Raw genomic sequence first — 20,586 nt, forward strand, 5'->3', positions numbered from 1 at the left:
TACACGCCTGTTAAAATGAGACGGGGCAGGCTACATGCACTACACTTGACATATATATGGTGAGTGTGTGAGTGCGTGTGTGTGTGAGTATGAGTGTATGTGTGTGTGTGTGTATAGACTTTTCACTAAGAGTGCAGTAGGACTTCCCTCGAGCCTGGAACATACGCAGACGTAAACGCGTTGCTGTTTCAGTAATGAGGAGCTGAGTTTGTCGTTTCTCTCCTCCCTCGTTCAGGTCCCTCAGAGGAGAAGTCAGACGGGATATTTTGACTTGGACACGTCTCTGATTCAGTGTAAAGGAGCACCGTGGGCCTCCAGTAAGAGGTACGAGCTCAGAGACACGTGTTGAGGGTTTGCACGTGCGGGTGTTTTACTGATACGTGCTGCTTGATTACATTTTTATAACTTGGAATGTTGCGTTGGATCCCAACCCATAGCTGCTGTCCAACAAAACGTCATGAATGTCTTGTGTGAGGTTTCGTTTCTCATAAATTTATTTATATATATATATTTTTTTTTATTATTATTATTATTTTTTAAATAGCGGCTCAGTTTAGTTCAGATTTCCACCAGCCAATCAGAAAGCAGTATTTTCCATAGCTTTAGGCATACATAAACTTTTATTCTCTCATGCTTATTTTTCCTCTTTAGTTTGTGCGCCGTTCTTTGTCTCCCATCCCATAATAATAATGTTCCGTATCCAAGATACGATGAGCAAGTGTGTCATTGTTTTTCCCCCTTTCTTTTCTGCTTACGTCTTTTTATTTTTGTTTTTTTCTTCCTTTTTTCTTTGTATCTCTAACGGAGTCCTTTATTAACTTCCAGAATGGTTCATTTGAAAAATTACTGAATGAATGAATAATAAATAAATAAATAAATAAAACATTAACACTGTTTTTTCCCCCACCGCGACTCCTGTAAAAGTCATGTTTATGTTTGTTTTCGATTGTGAGTTTTTGTCATTCAGAGTTTTATTTATTTATTTATATAAAAGAGTTTAAGTGAAAACCCATGCTGGTCTAGAACATTATTTATTTAAAAAACTAAACGGTTTTGCTCTTTTTTTCGTGTCTCGTCTTTATCAGTAGACAGTAGAGTTTTCTACCCTTTTTTTTTTTCAATATTTAGTCTTGTGTTTTTATTTAGTGTTTCTTGATAGGGTTCTGTGTAATTCAGTGTGTTTCAGGAGGAAAGCTGCGCTCCATATGCACTCGTTACAGCCCCGGTGTTGAATATCAGCTCCATCTGCTGTGTGTTACCAAACACACTGTTTACTGAGGACTTCTGTAGTGTAGCTTCGTGTGTCCTACTCAAGCAGAGTACGCTAACTCCACTTGTTTATCTAACGTGTGTGTGTGTGTGTGTATAGAGTGTGTTTGAAGAGATATGAAGACTCAGAGGAACCTCAGCAGCTCCTGAGCGCCAGCGCCCCTCCTGCCAGTCTCAGCCTTCTGGGAAACTTTGAGGTACACACACACACACACACACACGGAGTCGCACAGCAGCATGTTGGTGTGGGCCCTGAATCATTCAGTCAGACACACACACACACGCTGTTACTGAGTCATGCTGTGACACACACTGACTCACTGTTGAGTAGTACTCACTACTGTGAGTATTATTGATATAAATGTGTGTGTGTGTGTGTGTGTGTGTGTGTGTGTGTGTGTGTGTGTGTGTGTAGGAGTGTGTCCTAAACTACCGCTTGGAGCCGCTCGGTAACGTCGAGGGTTTCACAGCCGAAGTCGGTGCCAGTGGTTCGTTCTGCCCGAGTCACATGACCTTCCCGGTAGACGTGTCGTTCTACAGCGTGTCGGACGATAACGCTCCGTCTCCCTACATGGTAATGAGCGCACACACACACACACACACACTCCCTCTCACACACACACACTCTGTCTCTCACACACATGGTGAACATGTGTAACACTGCCCAGTATCCTGTATGTTTTAGAGGAACGCTGGCCCGTATTCAGCTTGCGTGTGGAAAGTTCTGTGTATTCAGAGTCAAGTTACGCACCTGATTAAATGGATTTTCATTTTTAGCTCCACATTCAGATGATTCAAATCCTTTGTGTAGTTCACGCCTCTGAGGTTGTAAGGTTTTTCTAGAATAACATGAGACGGGGTTTTTCAGTAGCGTCTACCCCGCCACCTTTACACACACAACTAATCACGTATAGACAACACGGATTAAAGAAGAGGGTTTTTTCCCATTGATGTCAATTTTACAAGCCTAATACGATGATCTGAGAATGAGAAGATGGCGAATGTTGGAATAATTCTAATTGTCCTAGTTGTAACGATCGCATTAATCTCTGGTTTAATTGAACAAAATGGCTTCCACACTCATTATTCAGCAGCGCAGGGAATAGAATAGCACTTGATCCAGCGCAGACTGTTATTTTATTTATTTTTTTATTTTGATACCGTACTTCGACAGTTGCATATGCGTACGCTTTAATGAAGCCGTGCGATATAAACCTCATTTCAAATATTGTTCATAATTTTATTGATTAAAAAAATAAATAAACATCCATCCTGGAGAAAATCGACATATCTGATTAAGATCTATATTGTATCTATATTCAGTATAGAAAAAAATAAACATGGTAAAATTAAACATTTTATAGTTGTAATAGCTGAATCAGTGCATATACTTTTACCTGTTTTTTTTTTTTCTTTTCCTTCTATGTATGTGTGTATATATTAACTTTTAATATATAATGGGAGTGTTAACATAAAATACATATTTTTCTACATTTAGCTACTAACTGTTAAACTCCTGTTAAAATAAATGGTGTGGGTAATCTGCTGTCATTTCAGAACCAATCAGTGGTTAGAAGTGAGTATTTTCAATGAGTATTTTTACACACTACGTACTGTATGTACTTCATTCTTTGCATTTCGGATATTTTCTAAAAGCTCTGTACTAAGAGACTTTGTTTGTTTGTTTTTTGCGTCCTCGTCCTGCAGGGGGTCATAAACCTGGAGTCTCTGGGCAAAAGGGGCTATCGAGTGCCTCCATCAGGAACTATTCAAGTGGTAGGAGTGCTAATGCATCTGTAATCTAGAGATGAGCATGTTTCCTGCTCGAACACACCTTGACTCCACTCCTCAGCTCATTAATACACTCGTCATGCGGGGAAACGGACGTGTCTGAGCAGGAAACCCTCCAGAACAGAGCGAAGCCGTCTTCCTCCTCTTTAAACACTAAACCGCACCATCTAGTGGTGGAACACCGGAATGGCATGCTCTTTACGCTTGACTATTTCTTGCACTGATATTAATGTTTATAATATTTTTTTGTGGAATGGTATAACATAATGTTAACATTTTATTAATTCAAGACGTGATTATGATGTCGTGTATGATGTTTCAGACCTTATTTAACCCCAATAAGACGGTGGTGAAGATGTTCGTGGTGATGTACGATCTGAGAGAAATGCCAGCCGGCCATCAGACATTCCTGAGGCAGAGGACTTTCTCCGTCCCCGTCAAACGCGAATCAAACGGACTAAACCACAGGAAGCCCCTCCCCCCTGGCCAGGGGCGGACCCTGCGCTACCTCATACATCTGAGGTGAGCTCACCTGTACCGTTTCGATGTACTGCTAGTCGTCCGTGTGATATTGTTATCGCTGATCCTCCCTCATCTCTCTCCGTCAGGTTCCAGAGCTCCAAATCTGGAAAGATCTACCTCCATCGAGACATCCGGCTTCTGTTCTCACGCAAATCCATGGAAGTGGACAGTGGTGCTGCCTACGAGCTCAAATCCTTCACCGAGTCTCCAGCCGATCCTCCTTTCTCCCCGAGATGCTGATCAGATCACGTCCTGTCTAATGATGTGTTCCCACTGCAGCACAGGGGCCTTGCTCAAGTCTGATCTCACACACACACACAGACAGAGTTTATTCGTATTCTTCTCACTCTTTCTCTTTCTACATCCCTCAGTTTCTCTCTTTTTGTCTCTTTAGTTCTCTTTGTGTCTGTTTTCCTCTTTTTTTCCTCTTTATCTCAATTATTTCTTTTTTAGCTTATTTGTCTTCTTCCTTTTATTTCTTTGTCTCTCATTTTTGGCTGGTTTTGTTCTTCTTTTTCCATCATTGTTTTTATATTTTATGCCTTCCATTTTCTTGGTCATACACCCCCCCAGCCCCGCCCCCATCTCTTTCTCTTTCATTCTTTCTCTGTCTCTCTCTCTCTCTCTCTCATTCTTTCTTTCTTTCTGTCTGTCTGTCTGTCTCTCTCTTTCTCTATATATATCTGGTTATATCTGTCTCTCTCTTGTCTTTCTTTCTTTCTCTGTCTGTCTCTCATTTTTTCTCTCTCTCTCTCTCTTTTCTCTCTCTCTCTCTCTCTCTCTATCCTCTGTGCTTCAGTGGGGACTTTGTGTATCTGACACAGTTTTGAAGCTCGTCCCGGAGCTTCGGTGCTGTTTGTGGGGGGAAAAAAAAAACATACCGAAGTTTAAAAGAAAAAAAAACTAAAACGATATGGACCATTTTTTTTTTTTTTTAAACGACAGTAAAAAAGAAAAGAAAAAAAACCAAGCAGAAGCAGATGAACAGAGTAAAGAGTTTGGATAGAGCACTGTGTTCCTCCACCACAACTGGAAAAGGAAATTAGTCATATTCTACTATTTCTCTTTTATTTCCCTTTTGTTTTATTTTGTACCGAACCACTTTAATCGGAAGTGTTGCAATAGAGAAAAAGAATATCTTAACTAGCGTAGTGTTTACATATTTACTTTGTCAGTTATTTAATATTTAAAATGATATTTCATTTACTGCACATGTGACTCCTGTCGTGCTCAGCATTATGATGTAGTGCAATATGTTTCAATCATACCATGTATTTTTGACTAATATTCAGAACTGAAATAAAAGAAATATATCTATATATATATATATATATCTATGAAGAAGAGTGAGTGAGTGTGTCTGTGTTTTTTTTTTTATGTGTAGAATATTTATACAGTCATTCAGCTCATGAAGTTAATCCTGATCGGTGCGCAGATGATTTTCATGATGAAATTTATAAATGGAAAAACATTTCATTCGTTCATCGACTCGGGGAAACTTTATGAACAGAAACCGGCGCCGTTCATCACGACGCCGGGGAGAGCAGACGATGGATAATCTTCTACGGTTCAAACAACGGGGAGAATAAAATAAATATGCAAGGTGGTGTGATTATATTACACTTTCTGTCATTTATTTATTTAATTTAGCGTGGACCCAGTGTCCTGTACTCCTTCAGGTGATGCTGTTAAAGTGGGACACTTCAGATCTTCACTCTAAAAATCAGAAAAGATGCTTGGAATTTATTTATTTGGTTTATATAATACATGAATATTCAAAATAATCTTTTTATATGAACTTCAAAAAAAAAAAAAGTTTAACTCGGCCTTTGAAACTCCTTTGCAGGCTGCTTTTTTTTTGGGACGTTCTTCGCCCTCGATGTCATCGTAACACGTGTTATTCCTTTCCTCCTGCCTTCTATAGCGTCACTCATCCTCTCCCTCACTCCACTCATCTTTCCTTCTCTCTCCTTATTCTCATATTTCTCATATTGCATTCAAACTCTAATGAGATTATGATTAGAAGAATATATGCGTTAGTAGTGTGTACCGATTAATCCTCATATCATTTTTTTTTTTTTTTAAAAGATCCTTCACCTCTAACCCCCTTTTTTAAATGACTGGACTGGTTGTACTAATTTAGCAGTAAAACTTTGTCCCACTTTAGCAGTAATGTAGCTGTAACGTATTTGAAGAACAAATGTTCCCAGTAAAAACAACACTGATGTCGGTGTTCACATCTGTCAGCTCCAGGGACTCGGGTCCCAGAGAGACGTCTCAAAAACATCTGACTCAACTCAGGAGTTAATGATTGGGATTAGTGTCTGTGATAGATGTGTTCGAGAGGACAAATCACCACTGTGCTGTAAAACAAAGTCGCCCTGGTTACAAACTGTACGTTATTCAGTACGACTGTAGCCGTATTCTGAAGGAGATTATGGAACTAGGAAATGTGTTCTGAAATATTCACACACCCAAAAATGATATCCTAAATAAAATATGTACAAAATGTTGTGGGGGGGATATCACTGAATACTGCTGTGGGAGAATTCTGGTAAACAAACTGAACTGATGCAATACAGCCTATTGTTTTGGGGTTTTTTTTCTTTCTTTTCTTCTTTTTGCTATTTCTGTAAAACAGATCAATAAAGCTGTGCCATGATGTTTAAAATGTGAGACACATCCAGCTCTATCTCAGAACATGCAAACTCCATATACACACACACAGGGAGGGAATCGAACCCCGACCCTCGAGCTGTGAGGCAACCGTGCTAACCACTAAACCGTGCTAACCACTAAGCCACCGAACAAATCGAAAGTGAAGCTATCTGTCGGTTGCCTACGGAAAGTCCCGACATCGACGCGCCTGTATGCCAGTCTTACATGAAAAGGTAAATATATGGCATTTCATTGTACTATTTATTATGGATTTTGGTCGTCTGTATGAAATGACTGTATTTCTGACCGAATACACTACAGAAACTTGGCGCTTTTTTTGTTGGTTGTTACTTTATTCTGTTTTAATGATCGGCTGTTATGCAACTGTGCTCCTCCCACTTCACTGCCATATTTTGTCTTTCTGAAAGTTATTAAATTATTGCATTATAATAATATTCTAATGATATTACAACGAAAGTTCCTCGTCGTCTGTGTAGACAGAGTGTGTGTGAGGGGTTTAGTGAGACCAGTGGATACTGGAAACACTGAACTGGTGTATACACACTCACGCAGATAAGTAAAGGACATTTATCCGAAACCTGTCTAACTGGAAACTTTGTGCTCTGGACTGAACTTCTTGTGGCGGTGGAGTTAAGAATACGAGCTGATTATGATTATAGAAACAATTGTTGGGGAAACGCTCAATATAAAATATAAATATATTCAAATTTAAACAATATAAATCAATTTCGTACACTTTAAATTCAGAATATATTATTCACCAAGTACTACAGGTGTACCAGGAATTTGTCAACAAACGGTACAGAGTACACACAATACTCCGATGTGGCGCAGGATATAAGAATACTTCCTTATTCCTTAACATCATGTCACCTCTCAGTATTTGCATTTCGTTGCCTGTAGATGTCGCCATTATCACATACACAAGTCTGTGAACACTGAATAGAATATGGAATAGAGTAGGAATAGAATCTGCTCGTTTCTTGTGTCTTTATCTCCTAACATCCAAAGTGTTTCACAAATCTGAAAGTTACTTGTAAAAGTAGGTGTAACAACAAATATGAACAACTTTTACTGCAGGATGTCTTTATATTAATAACAAAATATGTTACACACACAACAATGGGGATCAGTGATTGGTTGTTAGGAAACAATGGGGATTGGTGATTGGTTTGCCATTGTCTTTACATACTCCTGATTTGAGTGAACCTACTAGATTTGTCTCTAGGCTCTTTTATTTATTTATTTGTTTTGTTTTGTTTTGTTTTTTTGCATATATTTGCTAAATGAGTCTAAAAACTCATCAAATCGATCAACAGAGTCACTAATTTAGAAACACTGGATGAACTGATTTGAACATGATCAGCAATCAGTGATTCCAGATTCAAACTTTACTGTCAGGATACATTTGAGTAAACTGGTCAGAGAACATACACAAAGGGAAGTGGTTGTGAAATGGTTAAGACTCTTAACTAGTAATTGAAGATTGTGACTTCAAATGTCAAGACTTTATAATAAGACCTTATTATAATTCATCAAGTGTGATTGTGTATGTGATTGCAGGTCTCCATTTATTCTTGAAGAACATACCTTTAAGAAAACACACCACAGACCCCTGAAAATGAGTTCCCCTAATGATGATGAAGATAAAGATGAGAGGTGAGACATTTAAAAAAAAAAAAACAATCATATGATTCATATACATGTGATTCATTTACATGTGATTCATTTACATGTGATTCATTTACATGTGATTCATTTACGTGTGATTCATTTACATATGATTCATTTTCATGTGATTCATATTCAAGTGATTCATTTTCATGTGTTTCATTTACGAATGATTCATTTACATGTGATTCATTTACTAATTTTCTTCTCTTTAAATCCAGTTTTAGACTGTGATATTACAAAGGTCTTTCCAGATTATTACTTGCTACATTGTATGAGATAACCCCAGTAAAATTGCCTGAATTCTATAATATAATTTGTTCACCCTGTGAGGTTGAAATCCTCTAAAAACAGATTCGCAATTAAATAACATTACTCTGTTCCAATTCACATCCTTCAAAGCATTGACATGTTCTGCTTACTCTCACAATCCTCCAAACTCCCACACCTAAAGTCTCCATAAACAAATGAGACAGCAGTGTATCCTAGAAAAACCAAACGTTGTCCACAATGTGAAAACAACTCGGAGAGTAAGATGGACTAATCAATAAAATTACCAAGACAAAAAGTTCCAGTAAGAGAAAAAACCCCTACTGACTTCAAGTCTGATAAACAGTCTGCGCACAATAACAAGTATAATGTCCTCAACTTTTAAAGACTTGTAACAAATAAAATAACAGTGTAGCACGTAAAGCCGAGGAGATAGCACTAATACAATTAAATAAACATAAACTCTAACCCGGTCAGAGCATCAAAACAGAGTAGCACATTAATACAGAAGTAAATTTTAAGAGGAGCAAGTCCACAGAATCTAGGCGAAGTAATGCAATGACATGAGACATTTAAAGTAACGTGTGAAACTCTTATCATGTCCTGTCCTCTTCTGGGTGGCACCGGATATTGAGATTATAAATCATTACGGTCCACATATACATATGTAGAAGATTAAAGAGAACCAGAATGAAAGCACTGTTTAATGACTGACCAGTGTTCTCAGTTTCTGCAACTCAGTGGACTTACTGTGGAAATCTACACTTACACATTGTTTTTAATTAGATATCAGGAAGAAAGTTCCAGATCACCTGATCCCAGCGTCGTGTCTATGAAGAATGACAAGTCAATAGATTTTCCAATAACGTTTCAAGGGGAAGAGCAAAAAAGGTGAGTAATGTCTCATGAACAGTTTCATATACTGACGTTATGTTCCACTTAAAGGGAGCTCTAATTAAACCCCAATGGAGGTTTTTTATTTTGCAAAAAAATTAACCACTGTTGTTGATTTATTCTGATAGAAGAAAAAAGCTCAGAGTCACCTGAACCCACTGTTGTATCTGTGAATCAATGGAATTTTCCACTTGTGTTTGGACAGAAAAATATATCTATGAAGAATAATGTAGAATGTCTCATAAACAATTTTAATACTGAAATTGCACTAACATTGCATTGTCTGTCCATTTTTAATATTTCACGTCTGTCGTCTGAAGTGCATCCTGCACGCTTGGGTTGTGAATTCAGAATCGGTCCAGTTGGTTAAGTGTGGGGGAAATCAGAACCTAGATCAGTTTTGATGTGCTTCTAGCTCAGATATTTTGTTGTAAGACAAAGGGAATTCCTATATTCTCTGTTCAAAGATATACCAATATAACGTGCAGTTCAAGGAAGCAAGTGAAGAAAATTCAGCATTAGATTTATTAAGGACAGTCCTTTAATCATAGTCATAGAGTCCACTGAAGAGGCAAGAGCATAAAGAGGCAAAACTAACAAAGGGCAATTCATAGACAAAACCAGGAAGAGAAACATGGCACAGAATTAAAGACACTGTGGTGCTGGACCACTAAATAATGTCCACAGGTGGAAAAAAGCCTAATTATACTGTATAATATTAATTATACTGTATAACATTATATAATTATATAACCTTATATAAAGTCAGGAACCAGTGGGAATATGTTAAAGAAATATTTTAATCTGAATATGAAAAACATGATACAGCGGGTGAGAAAAAGTGTAGAGAGTAAGGGTGAACACACGGAACATACGCTGTAAATAATAAATACAAAATTAATTATATGTAGTTTTACTCTCATTGGTTTTTGACTTTTCAGACACCTTGTAGAAAATATATATATCATTATAATTATATTATATATAATGCAGCATAATATTAATATAGTAATAGTTTATATAATAATATATGCCATTAATAGATACTACTGCTGATAGCTGTCTTGTAAATGCTTACATTATTAATTATTAGTTAATTCATTATCAGCATCTAGGTATGTATATCTATGGAATAATAATATATACCATGTGACAAAATAATATATACCATAACAAATATATATGCATATTACATTCTAGTTTTATGCTCCTTTAAACACAAACATATTGCGCAAAGTTTTCACAAAGGTTGAAAAAAAAAAACTAATATAAAACAGCTGGACACAATCAGGTAACAAGGAAATGACAGAATATGGGGAAGAGACAGGACCAAAACCAACAAAACCAAATTCTTGTCACCATGGCAACTGCAACATAAAGGGGGATCTGTGACAGTTTTCACACGTTGTTTTTAATTAGATATCAGAAAAAAAGTTCCAGATCACCTGAACCCAGCGGTGTGTCTATGAAGAGTAACAAGTCAATAGATTTTCCAATAACGTTTCAAGGGCCAGAGAGAAAAAGGTGAGTAATGTCTCATGAGCAATTTTATGTACTTCACTCCAGTTTTTGAATTAATTTTGAAAGAGATAGTTCATAAATTAAAATGTACTAAATAAGAACAACTGTATTTATTGATATTATTTACAAACTTCAAGAAAGACGTTTTTCATATTGATTTATAATTAGCCCATTTAAACGAGTAAGGAAAATAAAACATTTGTAAGAAACAAACTTTATAAAATTTGTATATAATTTAAAAAAATTATATAATTATAATATAATTTTATGTCTCAATGTTGAGATTTCATTGCGCGTGAAGGTTATTTCTCTGCTTATACTATATTGCCAAAAAAGTATAGACACTTGACCATCACACCTACAACAGCCTGAGAAGTATTTCTATAAGATAATGGGGGAATTTGTGCGCATTCAGTCAAAAGAGCATTAGTGAGGTCAGGCACCAGTGTTGGACGAGAAGTCCCAGCTTAGATCTGACATTCCAGTTCATTTCAAAGGTGTTCGGTGCAGTTAAAGTCAGGGCTCTGTGAAGACCACTTGAGTTCTTCCACACCAAACACATCAAATCTTGCCTTTATGGACCTTGATTGTGCAGTCATGGTGGAACAGGAAAAGTCGCTGCTCGGCCATGGAAACACATTTCATGAAGCTCCTGATGCACAGGTCTTGTGCTGATGTTGCTTCCAGAGCCATTTTGAAACTGTAGTGAGTGATGCAACAGAGGATAGGTGATCTTTACAAGCTTCAGCACTTCAGCCATCCCGCGTTGTGAGTTTGCGTGGTGTGTCGTGTAACAAGTGATTGCCTCAAGCAGTTGCTCCGCTCTGATTGGCTAACACTTTTAATAAGGACGATAAGTTTCATTTCCGTTTTGAAGCTGTTGAGCCGAAGGAGCACACTAGTTTTTGATCGCGTCTTTATCATGTTTTGTACAGTTTTTAATTCCTTCAGTAGATAATAAAACAAGGAAGAACTTGGTTTCAAGAGTATCACTGAGTCATGTGTTAACTATGTGCTTCATTCAATAGATTAATTGGGCATTCTGAACGATTGGAGTCTGTGTCACAGGTATGTATTTGTGTGTTTGTGAGATGTTTTGTTTCTACTGTTTAGTAAGTTAATTTGATTAATTGATTCAATATTTATCTTTAGCTTCTAGTGATGGAGAAGAAAGAGCATCAGAGCAGTACCAAAGGTAAGGTGCAGAACGTCATATGCAGAAAATACTCAACATTACCTCACAATTGTAGTTTTTGTTCATTAATCATATCATGGTTGTAATTTTCTGTCATGGTGTAGATACTCTAAAATGCTACGTGGTAATAATTCTAAAATAGTAATAAAAGGCAAATTTTGTATTGCTTTCTTTATGTCTTCAGAACTGGGCTCATGGAAGCAAAAATTCAAATCCAAACTGCAGAATAAATTTCAGATGATTAATGAGGGAATTCCACTGTATGGAAATGTAAGACCTCTGAATGAGATTTACACAGACCCCTACATCACATCAGATTGTGAGTGTGGAAACGTCAATGATGAACATGAGGTCAGACGTATTGAAAAGGCTTGCAGGAGACTAATGACAGAGGAGTCCATCAATTGTAATGACATATTTAAACCTTTACCTGGAGATGAGAAACCCATCAGAACTGTGCTAACAGAAGGCATTGCTGGAATTGGGAAAACAGTGTCTGTGCAGAAGTTTGTTCTGGACTGGGCTGAAGGAAAAGAAAATCAGGATTTGGATTTAATTTTTCCATTTAACTTTAGGGAGTTGAATTTTAAGAAGAAAGAAAATCTCAGTTTGTTGGAGCTTCTCCACTGTTTCTTCCCAGAAACCAAAGAACTTAAACTAGACTATAATCACTACAGAGTCATGTTCATCTTTGATGGACTGGATGAGTCTCGTTTTTCTCTCGATTTCCTAAACAGCAAAAGGTTGACAGATCTAACAGAGTCAGCTTCAGTAGACGTACTCTTAACAAACCTTATTAACAGGAGTCTTCTTCCATCTGCATTCCTCTTGATAACATCTCGGCCGGCAGCCTCCGGTCAGATTCCTCCTGTTTATATTGACAAAGTAACAGAGGTACGAGGTTTCAATGACCCTCAGAAAGACGAGTACTTCAGAAAAAGAATCAGTGATCAAACCCTGGCTGATAAAATCATCACACACCTGAAGTCATCACGAAGTCTTTACATTATGTGCCACATGCCAGTCTTCTGTTGGATTGCAGCGACTGTTCTCGAGGGAATGTTCAGTGAAGCAGAAACTGGAGAGGTCCCCAAGACCCTGACTCAAATGTTCACACATTTCCTGATCTTACAGATCAAGCATAGATCCCTAAAGTACAAAAAACCTGAAATGGATCCTGGAGAGATTAAAGACGTTGTACTAAAACTGGGAAAGCTGGCATTCCTGCAGCTGGAGAAAGGAAACCTGATCTTCTACGAGGAAGACATCATTGAGTGTGGAATTGATGTCCAAGAGGCCACGGTGTACTCAGGAGTTTGTACTCAGATCTTTATCGAGGAAGTCACTTCACATCTGGGGAAGGTGTACAGCTTTGTGCATCTGAGTGTTCAGGAGCATCTTGCTGCTGTGTATGCATTTCTCTCATGTATCAACGGATATCTCTCAAAACAACAAACCCCTGGAATCTTCGGCCTCTCCAGCAAGGCAACACTGTTAGACCTTCTAAAGGCAGCAGTAGACAAGGCCTTACAGAATAAGAACGGACATCTGGACCTTTTCCTCCGCTTCCTTACGGGTCTCTCACTGGAGTCCAATTCAATTCTCTTACAAGACCAACTGACCAAGACAGGACGCAGCTCTCTGAGAAAACATGCTGCTGTCACAAACAAGGAAATAACCACATACATCAGGAAGAAGATCAAGAAGAAGCCATCAGCATGCAAATCCATCAATCTGTTCCATTGTCTGAATGAACTGAATGACCAGTCTCTGGTACAGGAAGTCCAAACCTTTTTGAGTAAAACAGCAGATCATCACCTCCGTGGAGTCAGACTTTCTCGAGTTCAGTGGTCAGCTCTGGTTTTTTTGTTGCTGAACTCAGAAAAGGAGCTGGAAGAGTTCAACCTACAGAAATATGCAGCATCAGATGAGTGTTTGATGAAACTACACCCAGTTGTCACAGCATCCAGAAAAGCTCTGTAAGTTTCTCCTGGCTTTTTCTGTGATTGTGGTTCATTATACTTCAGTAATGATGACATTACCGCTTATTTAACCTATTAGAGTCATTCAGATCAGACACATAGCTGGTGAATCCAAATTTACAACAATGCCTTTTATTTTTTATAGTATATTATATTACATCATATTATAGACTGCATTGTTTTTATTGAGGCAAAAGAGCTGTGGTGTTTTAACAGGGAGAAGCGGTGGTCATATTTACAGAATCCAGTTTTTTAAATGGGGAAAGGAGAGGACACTTTTATGTCAAATGACATCAAGCAATATACAGTTTTATTCAGTATTTTAAAAAAAGCCTCAAAATCAGGTTTAAATCTAAATACTTAAGAACATGTGTTCTCCAAATGTTTTTGCTACAGGCTGCATGAGTGTAATCTCTCAGATAAAAGCTGTAAAGTTCTGAAAGAAGTTCTCAGCTCAGTTTCTTCATGTCTGAGAGAGCTGGACCTGAGTGATAATAAACTGCAGGATTCAGGAGTCAAACTGCTTTCTGCTGGGTTGAAGAGTGAACACTGTAAACTGGAGATCCTAAGGTAAGATCTTGATTTTCATTTGTTAATCAAATCAAGCAGTGAGCGACTGTACTGCAAATAGAGTTTGCACTAAAAGTAGGAGAGTAAATGTGTAGATAGGTTGGTAACATCTAATAGTTTGGGGGAATGAACCCCAGAGTTAGCTATCCCAGTGATGATGCTGTTGCTCATTTTAAAAACCATTAGTAAATGAGGAGCCCAGGATGTCACTCTAATTTATTTGTGCGAGTCCTTCTAAACCATACCCCACTTGTCCATGCACTTGGATAACAGGTTATTGTGTAAATGTAAAAATACCTAATACTAATTAAAACTTTCTTACTTTAATTGTTATGAGTTGAAACCTTGACTACACCTGAGCGCATTTAAGTGAATTACCAGTCATGGTATGTGTTAATGCCACTAAATTCCACTAAAGCAACATTTGGTGTAATTATGATCGTGGAAATAGCATACAGAATAAAAACTATAAGCTAATATTCAATAAATTAGTCTTACTGATATATTGTGCTTTAAATATTAATTAAAAATAACCAGATAATATGTTGGATGATCCAAACTGTGTGAGTTTTCATGTACTACCTCTAAAGATTGTGTAGATACTGAAATGTCAAAAGCAAATGTTACCTCCCACAGTGAGTGTACTAATACTGCAACAAAGCCAAATGTCTTTTTCTCCTGCAGGTTGCGTAACTGTAACATTACAGAAGAAGGCTGTGTGGCTCTTACTGAGGCTCTGAGGTCAAATTCACACCTGACAGAGCTCGATCTGAGAGATAATGATTTAGGAGAACAGGGAGTGAAGCTGCTCTCTGATATAAAGGAGGATGAAAAGTTCACACTGGAGAAGTTGGAGTGAGTTACTGATATATTAACTGCTACAAAACAGTAATATGACATATATAAGGTCACCCAGTAAATCTTCACACTTGGCAAGGCTTGAAAGAATTGTTTTTTTACTGCTATTTTGGTGCCAGTATCCAATATCTCATTGCCAGGAAGTATAATAGCGTGTCTGTGACTTAGTACCAAATTTGTATCCATAAACTGTGTTACGCATCCATCATTTAATATGTTATGGAATGTTGTGCTAAATATGTGGCCTCAAAGCGATTATTTGGCGTGAACAAGTCAAATGTTTAGCTCCAGTCTGGTGCTCTGCCACAACTGGCTGCCAGCGGACCAATTCCACTAGCAACCAAGAACATTAAAAGGATAAGATACAAAAAGAAAGAGGAAAATAGAGAAAAGAAAATGCTCTGGTGAGAACAGGCAGCTAACCTACTCTTAACCAGAAAAGGAAGTACGCTATACAATGCTTCAATATGGTGAAGCTCAAAACATCACCAATTCATTAGTTTTCACTTTTATATAATTTATATCATTTTATTTTATTATAATTGTATTATGCAAATATTTGTGTGTCAACTGATACAGTAATAAAAGTTCAGCTGGTAGAAGCAGTAAAAAAAAAAATAGTTAAAGCTTTTCAAAAGATGTGTGCAGGGGGGTAGAGGATGTCACTTTAAATATGAATGTAATGCATGTGGATGACTGACAGTATTGTCCAATTATCTTACAGAATCTGAATCTCCAGACCTGACCTGCTGTAAGGATGAAATCATGTACAGATACCAGCTAACAAAACATGACCTTTTGGCTGTTCAATATTAGCTTTTTTTTACTATCAACTAATTATATATCTAATCAGGAGAGGTATTTTCTACTTTTTTAGCTAAGAAAACTTTTCTTAGCTAAAAGAGAGAGAGAGGTAATGCACCAGTTTGATTATAAAATAATGGACCAATCTCATGGGATTCTTTACACTACATAGGATGAAGTACTACATTCGTATCATACATTATATAGTGCGGTTATATAGCAAGTAAGGAGCTGTATCCCACCTCGCTCCCTAATAGACACATCTATTATCTCTGGATTTCATTAATATCTACTTAATTGAGATATCTCTGTACGACATAAAATGTTATAATGTTTGTCTGTGAGGGTAGATTAATATCTATTTCAAAATTCTGTCACTGTAATATGTTTCAGTTCATGTTTATGTAAGCATGTTTATGTAAGAGTTTTGTGTGTTGTACTTTATTTTTCAGGGTTAGTATGTTTGAATGGTGGGTGTAGAATTTAACAGACAGGACAGTCAATGAGAACAACAGACAAGACAGGACAGCAGACGCGACATGGACATTGTGCAAGCCAGGACGGTGGGTTGAGAGGTCGGGGGGAATGGGGGGTGGTATGGGAGGAGTGTACAAAGAGAAGTTGTTGGGGTGTCGGTTGTGTTAATTAATACGTATAACAGAATGTTGTGTGTATGTGTGTGTAATTTAGCTGCATGTGTTTGTGAGCATTGTTCTTGAGATGTGTGGTATGGCTTTGATTATGTGGTTTGTCTGTAGGGACTGTATTGCTAGAGATTGTGAGGTGATTCCCTGGTGTATGTAGGTGATGAGTGGTGTCCAAATAGAGTCAAATTTGGTAGCTTTAGTTTTGATCGAGGCAGAGATTTTTTCCATTGTTAAGTAGTTGATTATTAGGTTTTTATAATGGGTGATATTAATGTTATTCTTTGATTTCCAGTCTGTTAGTATGGTTTTCTTGTCGATGGTCAGCGCTGTAAGAAGAACTGTTTTGTATTTTCCTGTTGATCTCAGATGTATCTTTGAGTAAGCAGATTGAAGGGAAGAGTGGGATGATGTGATTTATAAAACGAGATTTTTCCTTAGTGATTTGATCCGAGACATTCTTAACTGCCCATATGGCATGTATGTAATCGTCTGGTGTATTTTACTGAAATTATAGTTTTATCAAATTTCCACCCAGCTGTTAAAGTCCCTGCAATCGTTGGGCTTTTGAAGCAGGAATAGCATTTGATTGCTGTGCTGATGAATGGTATATCCAAGATTCTGATTGCTTTGCATAGTCCCTGTTCTGCATCTAGCCGTATCTCATTAATCTGACAGGGTTTTATCCACTTGATTATATATTGGAGTTGGTTAGCGAGTTAGTTGAAAGTTTGAAAGTTTGGGGCATCAAGTCATCCATAATGTTTGGGTCTTTGTAAAGTAGTTCATTTGATTCTGGGAGGTTTGTTTTCCCAATTAAATTTTAAAATAATGGAATTGAGTGATTTGAACCAGGAAGGGGGGAGGTTGAGCAGGGATCATTGAAAATGATGCTATTCTGCCAATGAGAGAGAGGAGAAGGTTTATCCAGGGTTGGAGATCATTATTTATGGTGTTTGATAATGGGATAAAATTGAGTTTATGCAGGTCTGACAGCTTGGCAGAGATCTTTGAAACCAAGATAAGTGATGTAGTGAGTGCACATGGGGATAGGTAGAAATTGAACAGTTGAGTAGTGAACAATTGCCTTGTATAGTATTGAACAATTAACTTGTATAGTAGTGAACAATTACCTTGTATGATAGTAAAGGGTTCAGGTAATAAATTAAACCTGAACTCTTCACTACCATACAAGTCAATTGTTCACTATTATACAAGTCAACTGTACACTGCTATACAAGGAAATTGTACATTGCTATACAAGTCAATTGTACACTGCTATACAAGTCAATTGTACACTGCTATACAAGGAAATTGTTCACTACTATACAAGTCAATTGTACACTGCTATACAAGGAAATTGTACACTACTATACAAGTCAATTGTACACTGCTATACAAGTCAATTGTACACTGCTATACAAGGAAATTGTACACTGCTATACAAGGAAATTGTTCACTACTATACAAGTCAATTGTACACTGCTATACAAGGAAATTGTTTGCTACTATACAAGGCAATTGTTCACTACAAGGAAATTATATGCTATTATATAACTAAATGGGCCCTTTTCACACCAAAAACAGAAGTTCTTAGATGCAGGATAAAATGAGTTCCAGTAAACTACTTGTCTACTACTGAAACAGTGGTGTTATCACCTTCACTCACAATGAAAAGATTTTTCACTTCATATTTGTCTATGCTGCTGAGATAAAACTTCATAGATGTGTCCCTAACTCGGCGAGAACGCTGAGAACTCAGCAACAAAGGTTTACACACTGAATAAATGATATGAATTCTTTATGGAAGAATTAATTCCCAGTCATCAGGGTAAAGTTGTGGATAGATGAACACTAAGACCTAGCGTTTTGCTAGCTGCATTTGTAGCTAATTAAGAGTTAACACTAGTAGTGAGACTGATAACTGTTTGTTCAGTTTACCAGTTAATGAAGTTCAATAAAGAACTGCACGATCTTAAGACTAAACTCCCACAGGTGGCATTAGAGACCGACAGATTCACTTTGTTTGCTATGTAAATCATTTATACTGAGGTTGTTTATTTCTAAACTGTTTCTGATTTTTGTATAACAGTTCTGATCAACAGTTTTAGACTCGGCCATTGTTGTTGTAGCAGTAAAGTTACCCTGCGAGGACCTCTTCTGTCAGCGAAAACCGGAGATGTGAATAGGGCCCAGTATTTCTATTATGTACTTTTCAACAAATGTATCGTTGAACATCTGTACTATCTGGGATCTGGGATCTGATGTTTTAAGTGCTACTACCAATACAATATGTAAGACTTGTTCTCTATAAATAAACGGATTTCATCTTACAATAATTTTGTTATTATTTATTAAAGATGAATGAACGAATGAATGCACCATTTGTTTAGTAGGTTTTAAGTAAACCTTTAAGTGCCTTTCAAAAGAGGAATAAACAACACAACCACAATGAGAGCTGTGTTAATAGAGTATTTTGAGTAAAACTTTACAGAAAAATTTCAGTTTGTAGTAAGTAAAGTGATCATAGGTCAAAACTTTCTTCCACAGAGCCATAGAGTGACGTGTTACTCTAATCACCGGCCAACCAGAAACACAATTTCCTTGCGTTCTCTCTCTCTCTCTCTCTCTCTCTCTCTCTCTCTCTCTCTCTGTATTTATTGAAATATGGTATCACTGTGGTCAGGTATGAAAATGAGAGCAGCTCTGAGTGGGTGTGTCTTTCCATACAGCTGTGGCGGTCTTATATAAGGTAGATTTATATTAGTGCTCTATGATATGTATTAATAATGCAGAAGAAACTCTGATATCTGATGAAATATAATTAACTGGATGTGTGATGTGTTTTGCATTAAGCTGGAGTTTTTATCTGAGCTAAATTCACATTCACTGGTGTGTGTGTGTGTGTGTGAGTGTGTGTGTGTGTGTCTGTGTGTCTGTGTGTCTGTGTGTTTGTGGGTGTGGCTTCCTTCATCAATCACTTAGTACTATGTCACTACCTCAGCATTTCACTTTAAATAACTTTATTTTTACACTTTATATACATACAAGATAAGTGGGAATGGTTGTACAGCGTGTGTCCCCATGTCTCAGCTCCAGGGTCTCAGGTTGCTGGGATTGATCCTCAGACGTTGCAAAAACATCTGACTCAACTCAACTCAACTTACTGGGTTTAGTATCTATGCTAGAGAGGACGATTCTCCAGAGTGTGCTGAAAACCAAGGTTAACATGTAATAAAAAATGTTTACAGGTTTACAGTTTACTTTTGCAGAGACTGTGTCCTTATTCTAAATATTAAACTGGGATTATGGAACTAGAATGAGTTCTCATCATAAATACTCAATAAAAAACGGCTAACGTGGTAAATTTAAATGCACTTTGGCCTGAATTAATAAATAGCAGCTGATTTTAGACATACACAGGTGTCTGTCAATGGAATTAGAGTGAAGTTTTTAAATGAAATTTTCTCCTTAATGCCGTGCATAAGTATTCACCCCCATCAAACTTCTCTACATTTTGTAGTGGTACAACAACAGGAACTGAAATGGACTTAATTGAGATTTTATGTCATCAGCCTATATTATTGAAGTGTGGGAGAATCGTTATAGTTTGTGTGTTACTGAGAAAGCCCTAAATTTCCCATGCAACCAGCTTCCATCAGAAATCACATCATTAGCTAAATGGAATCGACCTGTGTGTAAACTTACAATATTTTCGCTTAAAATATTATTCACTTAAAATATTTTAGCAATTGCTAACATGTAGAGTCAACAATAATAGTAATAATAAGACTTAAATGAGCCATACATGTTTCTCCTCAATGTTCATATGGCACGCGTCAATGTGTTATTTTGTCAGGCAGGTACAGAAGCAGTACTGCCAGGTAGTAGCTCAGATAGAGCAGGAAGAGAGGCA

At 37.2% G+C, this 20,586-nt stretch overlaps 2 protein-coding genes across 3 annotated transcripts in view; both read left to right on the top strand.

Moving 5' to 3' along the window:
• The window catches only part of atosa (atos homolog A), a 40,858-nt gene extending 35,925 nt beyond the window's left edge, over positions 1-4,933 (top strand). The window contains exons 7-12 of the mRNA XM_017466035.3: positions 236-324; positions 1,370-1,466; positions 1,685-1,843; positions 2,977-3,045; positions 3,383-3,582; positions 3,669-4,933. Coding sequence (XP_017321524.1) covers positions 236-324; positions 1,370-1,466; positions 1,685-1,843; positions 2,977-3,045; positions 3,383-3,582; positions 3,669-3,822 — 768 coding nt within the window. The 3' untranslated portion in view covers positions 3,823-4,933. The remainder of the gene's footprint in view (positions 1-235; positions 325-1,369; positions 1,467-1,684; positions 1,844-2,976; positions 3,046-3,382; positions 3,583-3,668) is intronic.
• A 1,392-nt stretch (positions 4,934-6,325) lies between these two features.
• LOC108264479 (NLR family CARD domain-containing protein 3) lies at positions 6,326-19,009 on the top strand. Of its 2 annotated transcripts, XM_017466058.3 has the most exons (10): positions 6,326-6,473; positions 7,825-7,920; positions 8,989-9,093; positions 10,516-10,620; positions 11,646-11,685; positions 11,770-11,812; positions 11,997-13,791; positions 14,191-14,364; positions 15,049-15,219; positions 15,947-19,009. In XM_017466058.3, exons 1-10 carry the CDS (start codon positions 6,466-6,468, stop codon positions 15,951-15,953), a joined length of 2,544 nt encoding a protein of 847 aa, XP_017321547.1. In that variant the 5' UTR covers positions 6,326-6,465; the 3' UTR covers positions 15,954-19,009. The 2 variants fall into 2 exon arrangements, with proteins under 2 accessions (XP_017321547.1, XP_017321548.1); XM_017466059.3 differs by lacking the exon at positions 10,516-10,620.
• Positions 19,010-20,586: the final 1,577 nt, after the last annotated feature.

This window comes from Ictalurus punctatus, chromosome 4 (assembly GCF_001660625.3).
Source record: "Ictalurus punctatus breed USDA103 chromosome 4, Coco_2.0, whole genome shotgun sequence".
Taxonomy (NCBI): domain Eukaryota; kingdom Metazoa; phylum Chordata; class Actinopteri; order Siluriformes; family Ictaluridae; genus Ictalurus; species Ictalurus punctatus.

Coding starts and splice junctions, on each gene's coding strand:
- LOC108264479 (XM_017466058.3), top strand. Junction 10,621..11,645: donor CAAGGGCCAGAGAGAAAAAG/GTGAGTAATGTC, acceptor TTCATTCAATAG/ATTAATTGGGCATTCTGAAC. Junction 11,686..11,769: donor GATTGGAGTCTGTGTCACAG/GTATGTATTTGT, acceptor ATTTATCTTTAG/CTTCTAGTGATGGAGAAGAA.